Raw genomic sequence first — 13,742 nt, forward strand, 5'->3', positions numbered from 1 at the left:
AAAGATTGTACAGAAAAGCACGTGAATCAGAGTGTAAAGAACCACTACTGAATGGATTGAAAATGCTGTTTTTGATAAATTTAATTAAGGGTTTTGTGTTTGAAATGTAGTACGAAGAGATGATTTCATTTGTCTTTAAAATTACTTTACAAAAAACAATCAAATGACACTTTTGTTACAGAGAAATTTGTCTTCTCCTATTCTTGGTCTTATGTTTTTTTTTAAACTTAATCTGTCTCTATTTGTATCACTAGCTTTTGGAGCTCTTCTTTTCTACCCAGTCTAGCTCTTAAATTGTGTTGTTTCTTATAAAACTGAATCTTCATGGCTGAAACCTAGATCTACTTCATCGAGGAGCACTGCCTGCCTTTTAATCATTCTTTTTGTTTTTGTTCTCTTTCTAAAATTTGTCTTTTCTGCTTTCGTCATATAATTTCAAGGTAATTTTAACTCGGGAGGTGTATCCATAGGAGGTAGTTGACAACCGATTAAACATTAGCTGGTCAGGGGCAGCTAGGTGGCTCAGTGGGTAGAGCATTGGCCTTGGATTCAGGAGGACCTGGACTGACATCTGGCCTCAGACATATAACACTCACTAACCTGGGCAAGTTGCTTAACCCCATTGCCTAGGCAACCCCCCCAAAATTAGCTGGTCTGATTTTTAATGTTGATGTCATAAACTAATACACCCACTGCTGCCAGTTTTAAAGAAGTAAAAACGTGCAGTTGTTTAGGACAGAGGCATCAAACACAGACAACTCCCCAGTGCAGCTTGATCTAGATTAAAATTAATTGAAAAGTATTTAACAAGATTAATAAAAATCCAGTAAAACACAGGTAATATGAACATAACATAATGGTTTTCTAAGACACTATGTGGCCCTCAGGCATCCTTAGCCATGTTTAGTGGCCCCATTTCTATTTAAGTTTGACACCTCTGGTGTTGGACACCCGATCCTGTTAAGAATAATGATAGGCTGTCCCACGCCACACGGTCAGGCTTCCCAAGATGACATGAGAGCAGAGGCTTTGATAGCAAAGTAGGAGTGAAGCTTCAGCTTGATTTAGAGTGGGATCAGGCACTGACAGGGGACAATGACTGTTAGCTGAGAGCTCATCACTGACCCGTTCACTAGTCAGCCTGATTTGCAGTTTTCAGTTCTGAGAACCCTTCACGCCACACCTCCGCGTGCTCCGGTTGAGCAGTGCTTGTTACATATGTACTCGTAGACAAGACAGCCAGGTACAGAGGGAGGGTAAACTAAAGAGGGTTAGGAATGTTTGGTCTAAGGGAATATGGTCATAGTTTTAAAAATAATGAAGAGTGACGAGTGTAGTCACAGAGTTATTTACCACATTGTAATACCAGGCAACAAGCGTGGTTAGAAGGGTTTGGGGGAGAGCTCAAGCAAGTCACTGCTTTTACTCTGCCATCGTGGCTCTGCCCCCCTCAACAAGTGTGGTTGAAAGAGAGGGCTTTAAGACAAAGAAATAAGAGTGTCATTTTTACCCAGCCAGAGACAGTGTATAGGGAGAGACCTGGCCTCAAAACCCAGAAGACCTTCTTTCCAATCCTGCCTCTGACACATACTGGGTAAGTGACCCTGGCCAAGTCACTGAACTCCGTGTCCTACAAAGCTCCCTCAGACTGAGAGTGAAGCCTTGGGCTTTTTTTTTTTTTTAAGTTTAACAAAAGATGCCAACCTTCATTGGTAGGCAGAGTGCCTCCTTCAAGCCCAGTCCTTCTCAGTCCTCATCTCCCACGTACTCAGGGAGCTCATTTGAGCAGCAGCTCTCAGGAAGTGGTATAGGCAGAAAATTGATGTCGAAGAAGTTACGTTCATGAAAACTAAGGCTCTTTAGTACCTTCCCACCAGTTCCAAGCCAGTGTCGTAGAGGATGACAGTGTTTTTCTGCAAAACATACCTTCATATCAGACCATTTGGCCCAATGCGATGTTTCTTGCATTGTTTTGAAAACATAATAAAATTTTAGCTGTTTGAATATGAGGGTTATTAATAGTAACCCCTACATTGAGTTAAAGGTAAAATGAAACCAACTAGTTTTGATCTTAGATTTAGGAGAGTAAATCATATTGGAGTCATATGATGGCACTATAGCTGTCTAAAATCAAACATCTATATTCATAGTTTCGAAAATTACAGGAATTTTGTAAAAGTTTCCAAAATTTGCATTTGGTGTGACTCTGTGATTCTAGCCATTTTCACACAGCTAGGGGTAGAGTCATGAACAAAATTGAAGGAAGCCCGCCCCACCCTCTCCCCCATTAGGAAAGATTTTACTCTTCCTGCTAATGTATAAAATTGGACCACATCAGGTTAAAGAGATTAAATAGGGTCACAGTAACAAGAAATCCACAGGGCAGAAATTACTGTGCTTCTTTATGTTGGAGTTTTTAGCCCCTTATATGTCCATATTTACCTGCTTTTTTTTTTTTATAATCTTTATGTTATGCAGTTGACAATGCACATTACTGTGAAAAGATACACAAAGATCCAGGCTTGCTGTTCAAAATCTTTTTAAGTTTTGAGTTTACAGATATTTGGTACTTTTATTTATTTGATTGTTTTTATTTTTTGGGGGGTGGAGTTAATTTGACAACAGCAAGCTTTTGTGTCTTAAATTCCTGAACACGTTGGGATGGAATTACAGTGATGTGTTGTGGCTTGGGCCCTCGCAGGAGTGTATCTCGCAGTCAGCAGTGAAAACAAAGTTTGAACAGCACACTATCAGAGCTAAACAGATAATAGACACTGTGAAAGACATAATGGATGCAATAAACGTGGCAGCCGCAGAAAAAAGGTATGAATTCACTTTCTTCCAATAAAAGAATGGTAGTTTGTGGTAACCATTTAGATTTCCATGGTCAAAAATGTAACAATACAATCAAATATATCATATTCCAAAACTGTCTTTGATTTTCGAAGTATCCCCTTGTGCCTTTTTGTGGATGATCATGTATATATATTACAAAGGAATCATGACTCAAACGTACGTTTTGGGCACACAAAATCAACTGTTACTGAGATTCCTATTTTTTGTGAAGCAGAAAATACATTTTTGGTAGCATACTGTATTGGATTATATTCTGGATAGGAGAGAAAGACATGAAAGGAACCAGGCCTGCCCATAGGACAGTCACAGTTTCTTTAGAGGCCCATTTCAGGGGAAGGGATCATTTTTTTTAGTCAGAAAGTATAAACTTTGATTTTTCTCAGGTTATTTTATAATGCCATAGAATTATTAAACTAAGGAAATTTGAGCTTTATTGTAACAACTTGTAAAAAAGAATTATTGTTTGACCTAGATCAGTAAATCAGATTGTTTTACCCTTTGTGAATTTCTCAAATGCTCCTTTGAAAACAAAATATGGTTTATGTCATAAATCAGCAGATTCACCCAACATTGGAGGGCCCCTTGGTTTCTGGCATTACAGAAGATCAGAAAGGAGGGTGACCTTAGCATCTATGGAGCTTAGCATGTTGGTAGTAGCAGTAGTAGCAGTGACTGAGTTAGGTTTATTTTAGTCATTCAACTTTCTAACATAATCTAACCTATTTCTAACATAAATTGTTAACTGTTAGTTTTTGTAATGCCTTAAACCATTGATGCATTTTTGAGCAAATTTAGGCCAGCTCTTTTGCTTTTGTTTCCTTGAATGTATATTGTTCTCCCTTAATGCTACCTTAGGATTTATTCCTTGGAGGAGAGGGAGGACCAGACTGACAGATTGGACTTTATTAGAAACCAGATGAACCTTTTAACACAAGATGTTAAGAAAAAGATCAAAGAGGTTACTGCAGAGGTGGAGAACAAGGTATGTTTAAGAATAGTTTTGAGGGTCTCCTTTTGGGAGTGGAGGTTTTCTGTGATGTTTAAGATGTTTCTGAGTTGAATGACTCATTCTAATGCTTTCAGGTTTCATGTGCTATGACGGATGAAATTTGTCGTCTCTCCCTTTTGGTTGATGAGTTTTGTTCTGACTTCCATCCTTCTCCAAGTGTGCTCAAAGTGTACAAAACTGTAAGTTGAATAGCCACACAGTTCTTTTGAGTGATATTTCTCTCTATTGTTTTGTACTATTGGAATATAATCTTTACTGTGTGGTGTGGTATCTTCTAGGCTCTTAGGAAAGACTAGTTTCACATGTTAGCCTCCACGTAGCCTTTATTTGCTTTTAGTCTTCATTTCTCTCTGTCAAATGTAGAAGCTATTTGTCAAGTTAGTAATTAGAAAGGACATAAAGAGTCCACCCAATTACAACTGTAATTGTCATTGCCCTGGTCAGTGGAATGGAGTTCATTCTTCCATACAATATCTAACTTGGCTTAAACATTAATTGGGATTTTTATTCCTTTTAATATATTTGCAGTTTTAGGGCTGTCAGCACATTCAGTTGAACTCACTGCCCTACACATAGGTGCATAATGTTTGCTTAATTTAATTGAAGTTAAAGCAAGGGGGGTTTTCCCCCTTGAAGATGGTCTTACTTCTTGGCAGCATGTAAGCAGGGATGAAAAGCAGCAGAAATCATTTTAGAGGAGAGCGTCTATGGCGGGGGGTGTCTGGGTGTATGTTAGGTACCTCTGTGAAACAAGGTTGGATTATGAAACTATGGAGAAAATTGGAACAATTTTTAATCTAAGTAAAAAATTTTATTAGCTTTTATTTTACAGTCGAGTGATTTATGTTACAAAAATGTTTTATACCAGACCTGGAATTTAATTTTAAGATCGTGAAAAGTCATGATGTAAATGTCACAATAGGAACTGAACAAGCACATAGAAGATGGTATGGGAAGAAATTTGGCCGATCGCTGTTCCACTGAAGTCAATGCCTCAATGCACCAGTCGCAGCAGGAAATGATTGGTAATGCTTTTGGTGTCCTGAGATGGAGAGTTTTGTTTTTAAACTTGTAGGATTTATTTTGTCATTTGCTACAAATTGTGTGCTTGTCCTTGAGTGTTCTGTTAAGTTTGGAAGTTATATTACTAACTATGAAACTAGTTGCTAAGAGTTTATACATTATGGTAGTTTTTCTGCTCTCTCCCATACTTCTAAGTACAAATGTAATTTTACTGTATACTTATTGTCAAAATTAAAAAAAATACACACAAAGCCTGCTCACACTTGAAAGGAGTGTTTTGTTTTTCTTTTACTTTCTAGAAAACTTGAAGCCACTGCTTCCTGCTGGAATACAGAACAAGCTCCATGTATTAATTCCTTGTAAGAAATTTGATCTCAGCTATGACCTGAACTGTCACAAGCTGTGTTCGGACTTTCAAGAAGATATTGTGTTTCGTTTTTCCTTGGGGTGGTCATCCCTGGTTAGCCGGTTCTTGGGGCCTACAAATGCCCAGAGGGTTCTCTTAGGATTATCAGAGCCCATCTTACAGGTAAGGTAAAACTTGTTAAAATTCTGCTAGAAACTAAAAAATCAGAGCTGGAACACTGATTTATTTGTCATACCTTTAGCACATGGACCAGTTCCTTTCAATGTGGCTACTCAATTTGATTGCCAAACAGTGTCTAGTCAACAGCTATCTTTAAGAGAGCTGAATTTTAATCTCTGGTACACATCTTGGGGGAGGATGTTGCCTTGACTTGCAGAATGGGAGTAATTACGACTGTGGGCACTGACCTCATCCTTGGCCCTTGGTGTTTATTTGCCTGAATTCTTGAGGACCTTGTGTCTTTGTGACTGTGCCACAGTCTTAAAAGGTGCTGAGGAAAGAGGCAGAAGGCATGCCTGTTTGGACACTTTTTCTTGCAGAGAGATAGTACCTAGCAAGGGCACAGAATAAAAGACAGCCATTGATATCTCGCACCACCGTGAGTGCAGTGTCTCCTGTGAGATGATTACTGCTCCTGATTACACAAGGCTGCTTGTCTTTCTTTCCATTTCACCTTTCCATATCTGCAGGGGACATGTAACTACTCAGCTCATTTAGAGGGAGGAGCAGTCTGGAGGGAGGCTGCGTTGCTGGCTCTCCCAGTTCCAAACAAGAGTTTAGACTCTATATAGTCTGACTCTTCATAGCTCATGTCTCAAGTTCTTCATAGTTGGCTTTTTGAAGGTGGGAGGGACTGGGGGGATGGGTGGCCTTTTATTGTTTGGCACTGTCGTCCATGCTTCTGTTTTCATTTTATTCAGAACTTCACGACCTACTCATGAAGGGGACCTGTTTTTTCCTTCTAAAATTGAACAGCTTTTAGAGAACTACAGGTCTTGGGTTCTCTATCTACCCAGCTGTGCCACCTTGAGAACCAGAAGGGGTGCAATTATTTAATAGTTTTGTAAATGCAGTAACCATTTTGTTCTGTTTGTTTTCCCACATTGCCAGGTGCCTCGATCTATCGCTTCTACTCCCTCTGCTCCTCCTAATCCCACAACACCAGATCGTGTGTCTCAGGAAGAACTGATGGTGACCCTTGTAACAGGCTTAGCTTCTTTAACATCAAGGACTTCTATGGGCATCATTGTCGTTGGAGGAGTGGCAAGTAACAGTATTCTGTCTTTTAACTACAGCTGACATTTTGACAGGAGTGCCTGTAGGACCAGGAAAAGGGGCGTCCTTAACTCCAGGCCCAGCAATAATATTTGGAAGTTTGTAGGTTAAAAAATATACAGTTGCAATAGCATTCTGTAAGCCTTATCATAAGTAGAATCTTTATGAAAGATGCACACTGTATCAGATAGTTTTCATACAATTTAGAAACAAGTTGTTTAATATTGAATATTGGTTAGCAATATGAAAAGTCATGAGTTTTCCCAACATTTTGCTTGAAATGAGCTTTTAAAATAAAATACCTTGGATAATTTGGTTTTTGTAGTGCCAAACCCCATAGGTGTGTTGAAGTAATAGACTCCAGCCTGTCAGATTTTGAGAGAGAAAATGAATTTAATTTTGTTTGAGAAACAGTGAAATTTAGAAGCTTGTCTGTGATTATCTCTAGCATATGGGAATGTTTACTGCATCTCAACATACTTGTAAGAGTTCTCCTTTGTCACGGGACCACAACATTTGAGAGTTGGGAAAGACTTCATTGGCCAAAAAGTTCCCTCCATATGTGAAAGGCATCTTTAGCTCTGACATATCTAACAAGTGGTCAACCAGCCTTGGCTTGGAGGAAGACCTCCACGAATTGGGAGTCCCCCCAAGCAGCAGCCCCTTCCCCTTGGGGATGCTCTTATCTTTAGGAAGGTTTTCTTGGTCTCTTCTACTCACTGCTGCTTCTGCCCAATAGGGCTGAGCAGAAACAGGCCTCATCCCTTCTCTGTGTGATGACTCTTCACCCTCATCATTGTCATCTCACCCACCCCATTGTTCTCAAGAATAAACATTTTCATTTCTTTCCATTGATCTTTATATAATATGAAATCTAGACTTGCATCATCCTGGGGTCCCTCCTTAAACATTCTTCAGCTTGTTAATTGAGTCTTCTTAAATCCCTTAAAACTTTAAACAGAACTTAGTACTTGAGATGAGTTCTGAGGAGGGTGGAGGCCACTGGGCCACTAATTCCTTATTCCATAAGCTTCATTTTCTGTATCTTTGAGTTGCCATATCACACTGCAGACTCATTGAACTTGGAACCCATTAACCCCCCCCTTTCCCTTCCACCCCTGATCTTTTTCAGAACAATGTGCTGCCTAACCATGTCTTGCCCATCTTGTATTGTGAAACTTCATTTGTTTTTGTACTTAAGTATTTATCCCTATTGATTTTCATCTTAGATTCAGCCCAATGCTCCTTAGTCTATCAAGATATTTTTGGAATTTGATGCTGTCATAACAACGTGTTAACTATCCCTGGGGGCTTTATGTCATTTGCAAATTTAATGAGCATGTTTCTATGTCTTTGTCAAATTTATTGATAAAAATGTTGTTAAAATCCCAGGGCTAAGCATAGATTCCTGGACCATTCCACGGGAGACCTTCTGCCACACTGACATTGAATAGTTAACAAATACCTTTCTGAATCATATCCTTCCATGTTCTCTGTAAGAATTGTGTGAGTTAACGGATCAGTAGTGATCCATAGCACTTCCTGAGAGATCATAATGAACAATGCTATCTACCTCCAGAAGGAGAATTGATTGGACTCTGAGTGTAAAGTGAAGGGTATATTTTCTACTTTTTTTTTTTTTGGTGGGGGCAACATGATTACCATGGAAATGTTTTGCCATTGCCTTCTCATTGAATGGGGAAGAGGCTAGAGAGAGAGAGAAAATGTGGAAATGGAAGTGAAAAAGTGAATGTTAAGAAAAAATAAATGGTGCAGGACCGAGAGTCAGGAAAATTTCATTTTCCATCCTACCTCAGACACAGTAGTTGTAGGGTTCTGAAGAAATTATTTAACTTCTTGGCCTCAATGCTCTGTCCTGTAAAATGAGATGATATTTATATCCACTTATACTTAGGTGAAGCAAATGAGATAAGGCAGATAAAACACTTTAAAAACCCTATTTTAAAAAAAATGTGAATTAACCTTATCAAAAAGCTTTGCTAAAATCTAGGTAAACTCTATCCTCAGCATTCTGAGTTAGTAGTGCTGTCAAAAAAGGGAGTGAGGTTAGTCTGGCATGACCTAGTCTTGATGAAGTCATGCTGGCTTTTTATAGTCTGTTTCCCCTTTTAGATGTTTGCCAGTCTCATTAATGATTCCCAGGAATTGAAGCTGTTGTTACTGACCTGGAAGCTTGGTGATGTGGTCAGTAGAACACTGGACCTAGTATCAGGAAGACCTGGCTTAGACACTTAGGAGCTGTGTGCCCATGGGCAAGTCACTTAATCTCAGTTTCCTCATCTATAAAAGGAGAATATTGAATATAATAGCTTCTAAAGCCATGATCCTTTTATAGTTATAGCATTTGCACTTCTGTAGTATTGTATTACTTCTCTAAAACAATCTTCAAAATATCATTGATAATGCTTAGATGTCACATCTAAGTTCTTTCAGAAACCAAGTTCGTGTGGGCTCAGTGATTAAACTTTTTTTTTAATTAAAATCAATTTTCTCTGTCTCACCACCTCTGTCTTGTAAAATGTGCACAATCAAAAACAAATTTCCATGTTGGCCATAATAAAAAAAGTCTTATTCCTATGTCACAACAGTATTCCATTACGTACATGTACTGTCCTTTGCGAAGCCATTCTTCAGGTGATGGGCACCTCCTTCGTTTCCAGTTTTTTGTTTTTTTTTTTTTGCTACTACTAAAAGAGCTGCTATAAACATTTTGTACCTGTGGGTTCTTTCTCTCTTAATCTCTTTGGTGTATAGGCCTAGTAATGGTATTGCTGGGTCAAATGATATCTACAGTTTAATGAATTTGGGGACATGGTTCCAAATTGCTTATTTCACAACTCCACCAGTAGTGCCTTCATGTTCCTGTTTTCTTGAAGGTGACTTGAATTTATCAAGGAGAACTAGGTGTTCTTCTCTTGATGTCATCTACCTGTTAAGTCATTTTAGTTCTGTTCAGACACTTGGTAGCTGTGTGACCCTGGGCAAATCATTTCACCTCTGTTTGCCTCAATTTCCTCAACTGGAAAATGAGAATCACAATAGCACCTACCTCCCATAGTAAGCACTATAGAAATGTTATCTTTTACAAAGGTCATTTTCCTTAGTAGCAAAAACAAAAGCAGTATACCATAGGACCATCTCCCTTTTGTTCTTTATCATTATCCCATCCAAGCTAAGGCTGTCTTTATTATCTTTAGCTGCCCTCTCCAGCTTCAGCTCATTCCGTGCTTTAGTATTCTTGACTGACGCACTCTGTCCCCTGGCCTCCGTCCCATCTTCTTTACGTGTTTTGAAAATCTAAGTTGTTTGGTGAGTTGCCTGTGCGTCTGTGTTGGTCTCTTCACACAGATGCCATTTTTCACATTGGAATTGCTTCCCTTTGCAGCTTCAGAGTTTCATTCTTTAGTGCCTACCAGGATGCCATGCCCTGGAGCACCCATCAACATGATCGATTACCTCTGAGGAAACAGCTAAATAACAGACACTGTGTATAGTAGGAGCAAAGCTGGATTTGGAGCTGGAAAGGACTCATCTGGTACATTTGACAGATGAACCCAAGGCTCAGAAAACGATGGCAGGTGACTTAGCTCCCAGGAAGGCCAGGGAGCTTGTGGGAACACTGACCTCAGAGGTGTCCCAGTCCTTCTGTCGATATGATAGCATGTAGGGGCGGCTAGGTGGCACAGTGGATAGAGTACTGGCCTTGGATTCAGGAGGACCGAGTTCAAATCCGGCCTCAGACACATAACACTTACTAGCTGTGTGACCCTGGGCAAGTCACTTAACCCCATTGCCTAGCCAAAAATAAAAAAGATGATAGCATGTGTAATTCTTTCTGTAATCTTGGAATCATAAGGAAAAAATCTGTTTCTCTGTGCTGCTATATAAGTCACCACTGATTCCAGAATTGGATAGGTGACTATGGAGGAGAAAGGATCCCAGTGAAATATTTGTAGCCCTCTAAATTTAGCAGTTAGCTGACAGGCTGGGTGTAATGAGAAGTTATCCTTGGCTCTTCCCCTGACTTAGTCCTTTATGCACGGAGGGAAGTGACTTGGATTTCACCTATACATTCCCTAGTTGTTTTTTTTTTAATTGATTTTTTAAAAAACCTTGGTGGAATTTGCAGCGATAGCCATGCAATTAAAATGGCCCCATGTAGTACCTCCATTTCTGTCCTTTGTTTGCTCCAAGCTCTGCTGACAGTAATGGATAATTGTTTTCCCTTGCAGATTTGGAGAACAGTGGGCTGGAAACTTATAACAATTTCCCTCAGTATGTATGGAGCTCTGTATCTCTATGAACGGCTGAGTTGGACCACTCGAGCAAAGGAGAAGGCCTTCAAGCAGCAGTTTGTGAACTATGCAACTGAAAAACTGCAGATGATCGTCAGCTTCACCAGTGCTAATTGCAGCCATCAAGTACAACAGTAAGTCACAAAGTGTGTGTTCTAGTAAAAGTATTGGGGTGACACCTCAAGGTCTAGTGCCATCACCGCAGTTCACAGATGAGGAAACTGTGTCTCAAGTTTAGGCACATGCCCAAAGTCACTGAGGGCAGACAGAACCAGGATTCGAATCCAGGGCTAGCACATTGAAACAAGCACTCTCTGTTCTTAGCAAGGCTTAGGTCTGATGCCACTTCTTCCATGGAGCATAACCTGAACAACTCCTAGGTGAAAAGAGTCTTTTTCTCACCATATTGTCCTGAGTCATGTTGCCAGGATCTCATCGGTGTCCCTTTCGTAGCATCCATGAGTGAGAGGTTTAGGAAGCATCTGACCAGGTGAAACCCATGTCGGTTGAAAATGCCTCCAGTTAAGATTTTCTGGTGTGTCCTTCGATTACAGAAACAGCGTTCTGCAGTTGTGCATTGGTAAAGAAGAAATATTGGCAGAGAAGAAAACAGAGGTCACATCTCCTGGTTTCCCATTTTATTGTTGATGTATGAGTATTTGTCCTCAGTAGTATCTAAAAATTGGGCTTAGGCAACCAGTCCTTGTATTAGACTAAGCTCCTTGAGGACAGAGACTGTCTGTTGTCTCTCTGTATTCCTAGCACTTAGCATAGTGCCTGCTGCATAGTAGGAGCCTGTTAGTGTTTATTGAGTGAGTGGATTCAGGAGCCATCTCCCCTGTCAGAGGGCTCCTAGGGGTGGGGGTGAGGGCAGTTAGGAATTTGATGTTTTTGTGTAAGTAGAGTTCCCAGAACTCAGCTGAGGTAGAACATTGACCAATCACACTTGCTAGCTGCAGTGAAAAGAAAGTTGGGTCACAGCCTCCTTGGGGGCTTGAGCTGACCTGAGTCACTTCTGACTTGACAAATTGACAAGTAAGTTCCAGAAACCACGCTAGAGCACATCAGTGTGATAGAGAGGGGCCCTTTTCTTTGAAGAAGGTAAAGTCATCAGCAGACAGTGTGGCGGAGCGGGAGTTAGCTTCACACCTGAAATCCACAAGGAGGAGCTGGCTTGTCTTTGGGTAGTGGTACTTAGACCTGAGCAGGCAGCACACCCTCAGGACCAGGCTGGAGGGCAAAGACCTGACCAAACAACGGTGGCTTTTGCTTGGGAACGGGAGAGAAGGAACTCATGCTAGTCATACCTTCGGGTCCCCAACGCCTGTGAGACGTGTAGTGTACACTTGGTATCATCTCCGTTTTACAGACCCTGTGAATCCAAAGAGCTAGTCAGGGTCAGAGCAGAGACAGAGAAGGCCAGGTTTCTTAACTGCAGGGTCAATGAGTGCTGCTTCCTGTGGACCGCATGCCTATCTTTTGTGTTAACCTGCGTGGTTCTAGGATTCTGTTCTTCCTGTTTGCAGTGAACAATCCAAGTTGTTCGTTCTGCAAAGCCGCGCGTAGTTTTAAACTCTGTCGCCTTTGATAGAGGAATGTTGCTCCATCTTGTGGCATTGAAGAGTACTGGTTTTTAAGACAGTGTTGCTACAAGTATCTGTAAGCAACGTAAAAATAAGGCGAGGGGGATGTTTGGCTTGTGCATTCAAGGCTTGACTCAATGTCTTTTCTTTATCTCATAATTTTTCCATGATTGGGTGTCTTTAACAATTTAAAATCTCATTTTGGTGCTATCCCCTAAGTAAAGCAGGCTGATCTAAAGTATTTTCTCCCTAATCTTTCTTTAAAAGGGAAATGGCTACGACTTTTGCTCGTCTGTGTCAGCAAGTTGATGTTACCCAGAAACAGCTGGAAGAAGAAATTTCTAGGCTGTCCAAAGAAATAGACCAGTTGGAGAAAATACAAAACAATTCAAAACTTTTAAGGTATGAGTTGTAGGAAAAAGTTTCATTTAATTTAATTAATGTATTAATTTATATGCTGATTTTAATGCAGAAGGCCTCTTAGTTGTTTCAGTAGGAGGGTTATGTTGACATTCACTAGCTAATTGGTGGTACAATATTTAATTTTCTATGCTGCTATCAGAGTTGGGGTGAGAAGTTATTTTATCAGTAGGAAAAAAGGTTGTTAGTGATGTTATCAATATGTAGAATAAAGTATCTTCTTAGCTCGCTATTTTGCCTAGGCAGTTAAAAGCAGTTTTCTGTGGTCTTATATTCTGGGCCCTTGAACAGGATGATAAAACTAATAGAAGTAGGAAGTGTTTCCAGCAGTATTAAAAATGAGCTGTTTCTTAAGATTGTAGCAGGATTAAAATGTCACATCGGAGTCTAGTGCTGAGTGAAGCCTTCCTTTGTAATCCAGCTGTTTGTGTGTACCTGATAAACCCACACGTACACTTAGAGTACACTTGAGGACATTGTTTATAAGGAAAATTGTTATGGTTGTGTACATTGTTTTCTGATTGGGGTTAAGTATGTACACAGATGATTTCCCAGACAGGCGGAAACGAACTTTGATTCTGTATGATCTTGAAGGGTAAAGCTGTGATTCTGTTACTCAGATGTCAAATATATCACATTTATCTCTTTGAAACCACTGGAGAAATCCCACAATTAGAATTGTTAGTGGTTGCACACTGAATTAGGCCATCATTTCAATAGCCTTGTATGCAAGACTTTGAAACATGCCATACTTCATTCTGATGGCAGTCACAAGTAGCCAGAAATGTATTTTGTCTACCTGCAGAGCAGCTACATTTTAGTATAATGAAATACTCTGAAAGGGTTTGCTAACTGTTGAATCTCTTCTAAGTGGCAAGAACTTTAGCAATAGC

At 40.0% G+C, this 13,742-nt stretch overlaps 1 protein-coding gene across 6 annotated transcripts in view; it reads left to right on the plus strand.

Moving 5' to 3' along the window:
* Nucleotides 1–13,742, plus strand: part of MFN1 (mitofusin 1) — a 38,754-nt gene that overhangs the window by 22,916 nt on the left and 2,096 nt on the right. For all 6 annotated transcript variants that reach the window (XM_020980731.2, XM_020980729.2, XM_020980728.2 and 3 more), the window contains 8 exons: nucleotides 2,702–2,823; nucleotides 3,712–3,838; nucleotides 3,940–4,044; nucleotides 4,788–4,890; nucleotides 5,188–5,417; nucleotides 6,366–6,518; nucleotides 10,784–10,980; nucleotides 12,697–12,831. In XM_020980731.2, coding sequence (XP_020836390.1) covers nucleotides 2,702–2,823; nucleotides 3,712–3,838; nucleotides 3,940–4,044; nucleotides 4,788–4,890; nucleotides 5,188–5,417; nucleotides 6,366–6,518; nucleotides 10,784–10,980; nucleotides 12,697–12,831 — 1,172 coding nt within the window. The remainder of the gene's footprint in view (nucleotides 1–2,701; nucleotides 2,824–3,711; nucleotides 3,839–3,939; nucleotides 4,045–4,787; nucleotides 4,891–5,187; nucleotides 5,418–6,365; nucleotides 6,519–10,783; nucleotides 10,981–12,696; nucleotides 12,832–13,742) is intronic.

This window comes from Phascolarctos cinereus, unplaced genomic scaffold (genome assembly GCF_003287225.1).
Source record: "Phascolarctos cinereus isolate Bilbo 61053 unplaced genomic scaffold, phaCin_HiC Scaffold_7;HRSCAF=346, whole genome shotgun sequence".
Classification (NCBI taxonomy): Eukaryota; Metazoa; Chordata; class Mammalia; order Diprotodontia; family Phascolarctidae; genus Phascolarctos; species Phascolarctos cinereus.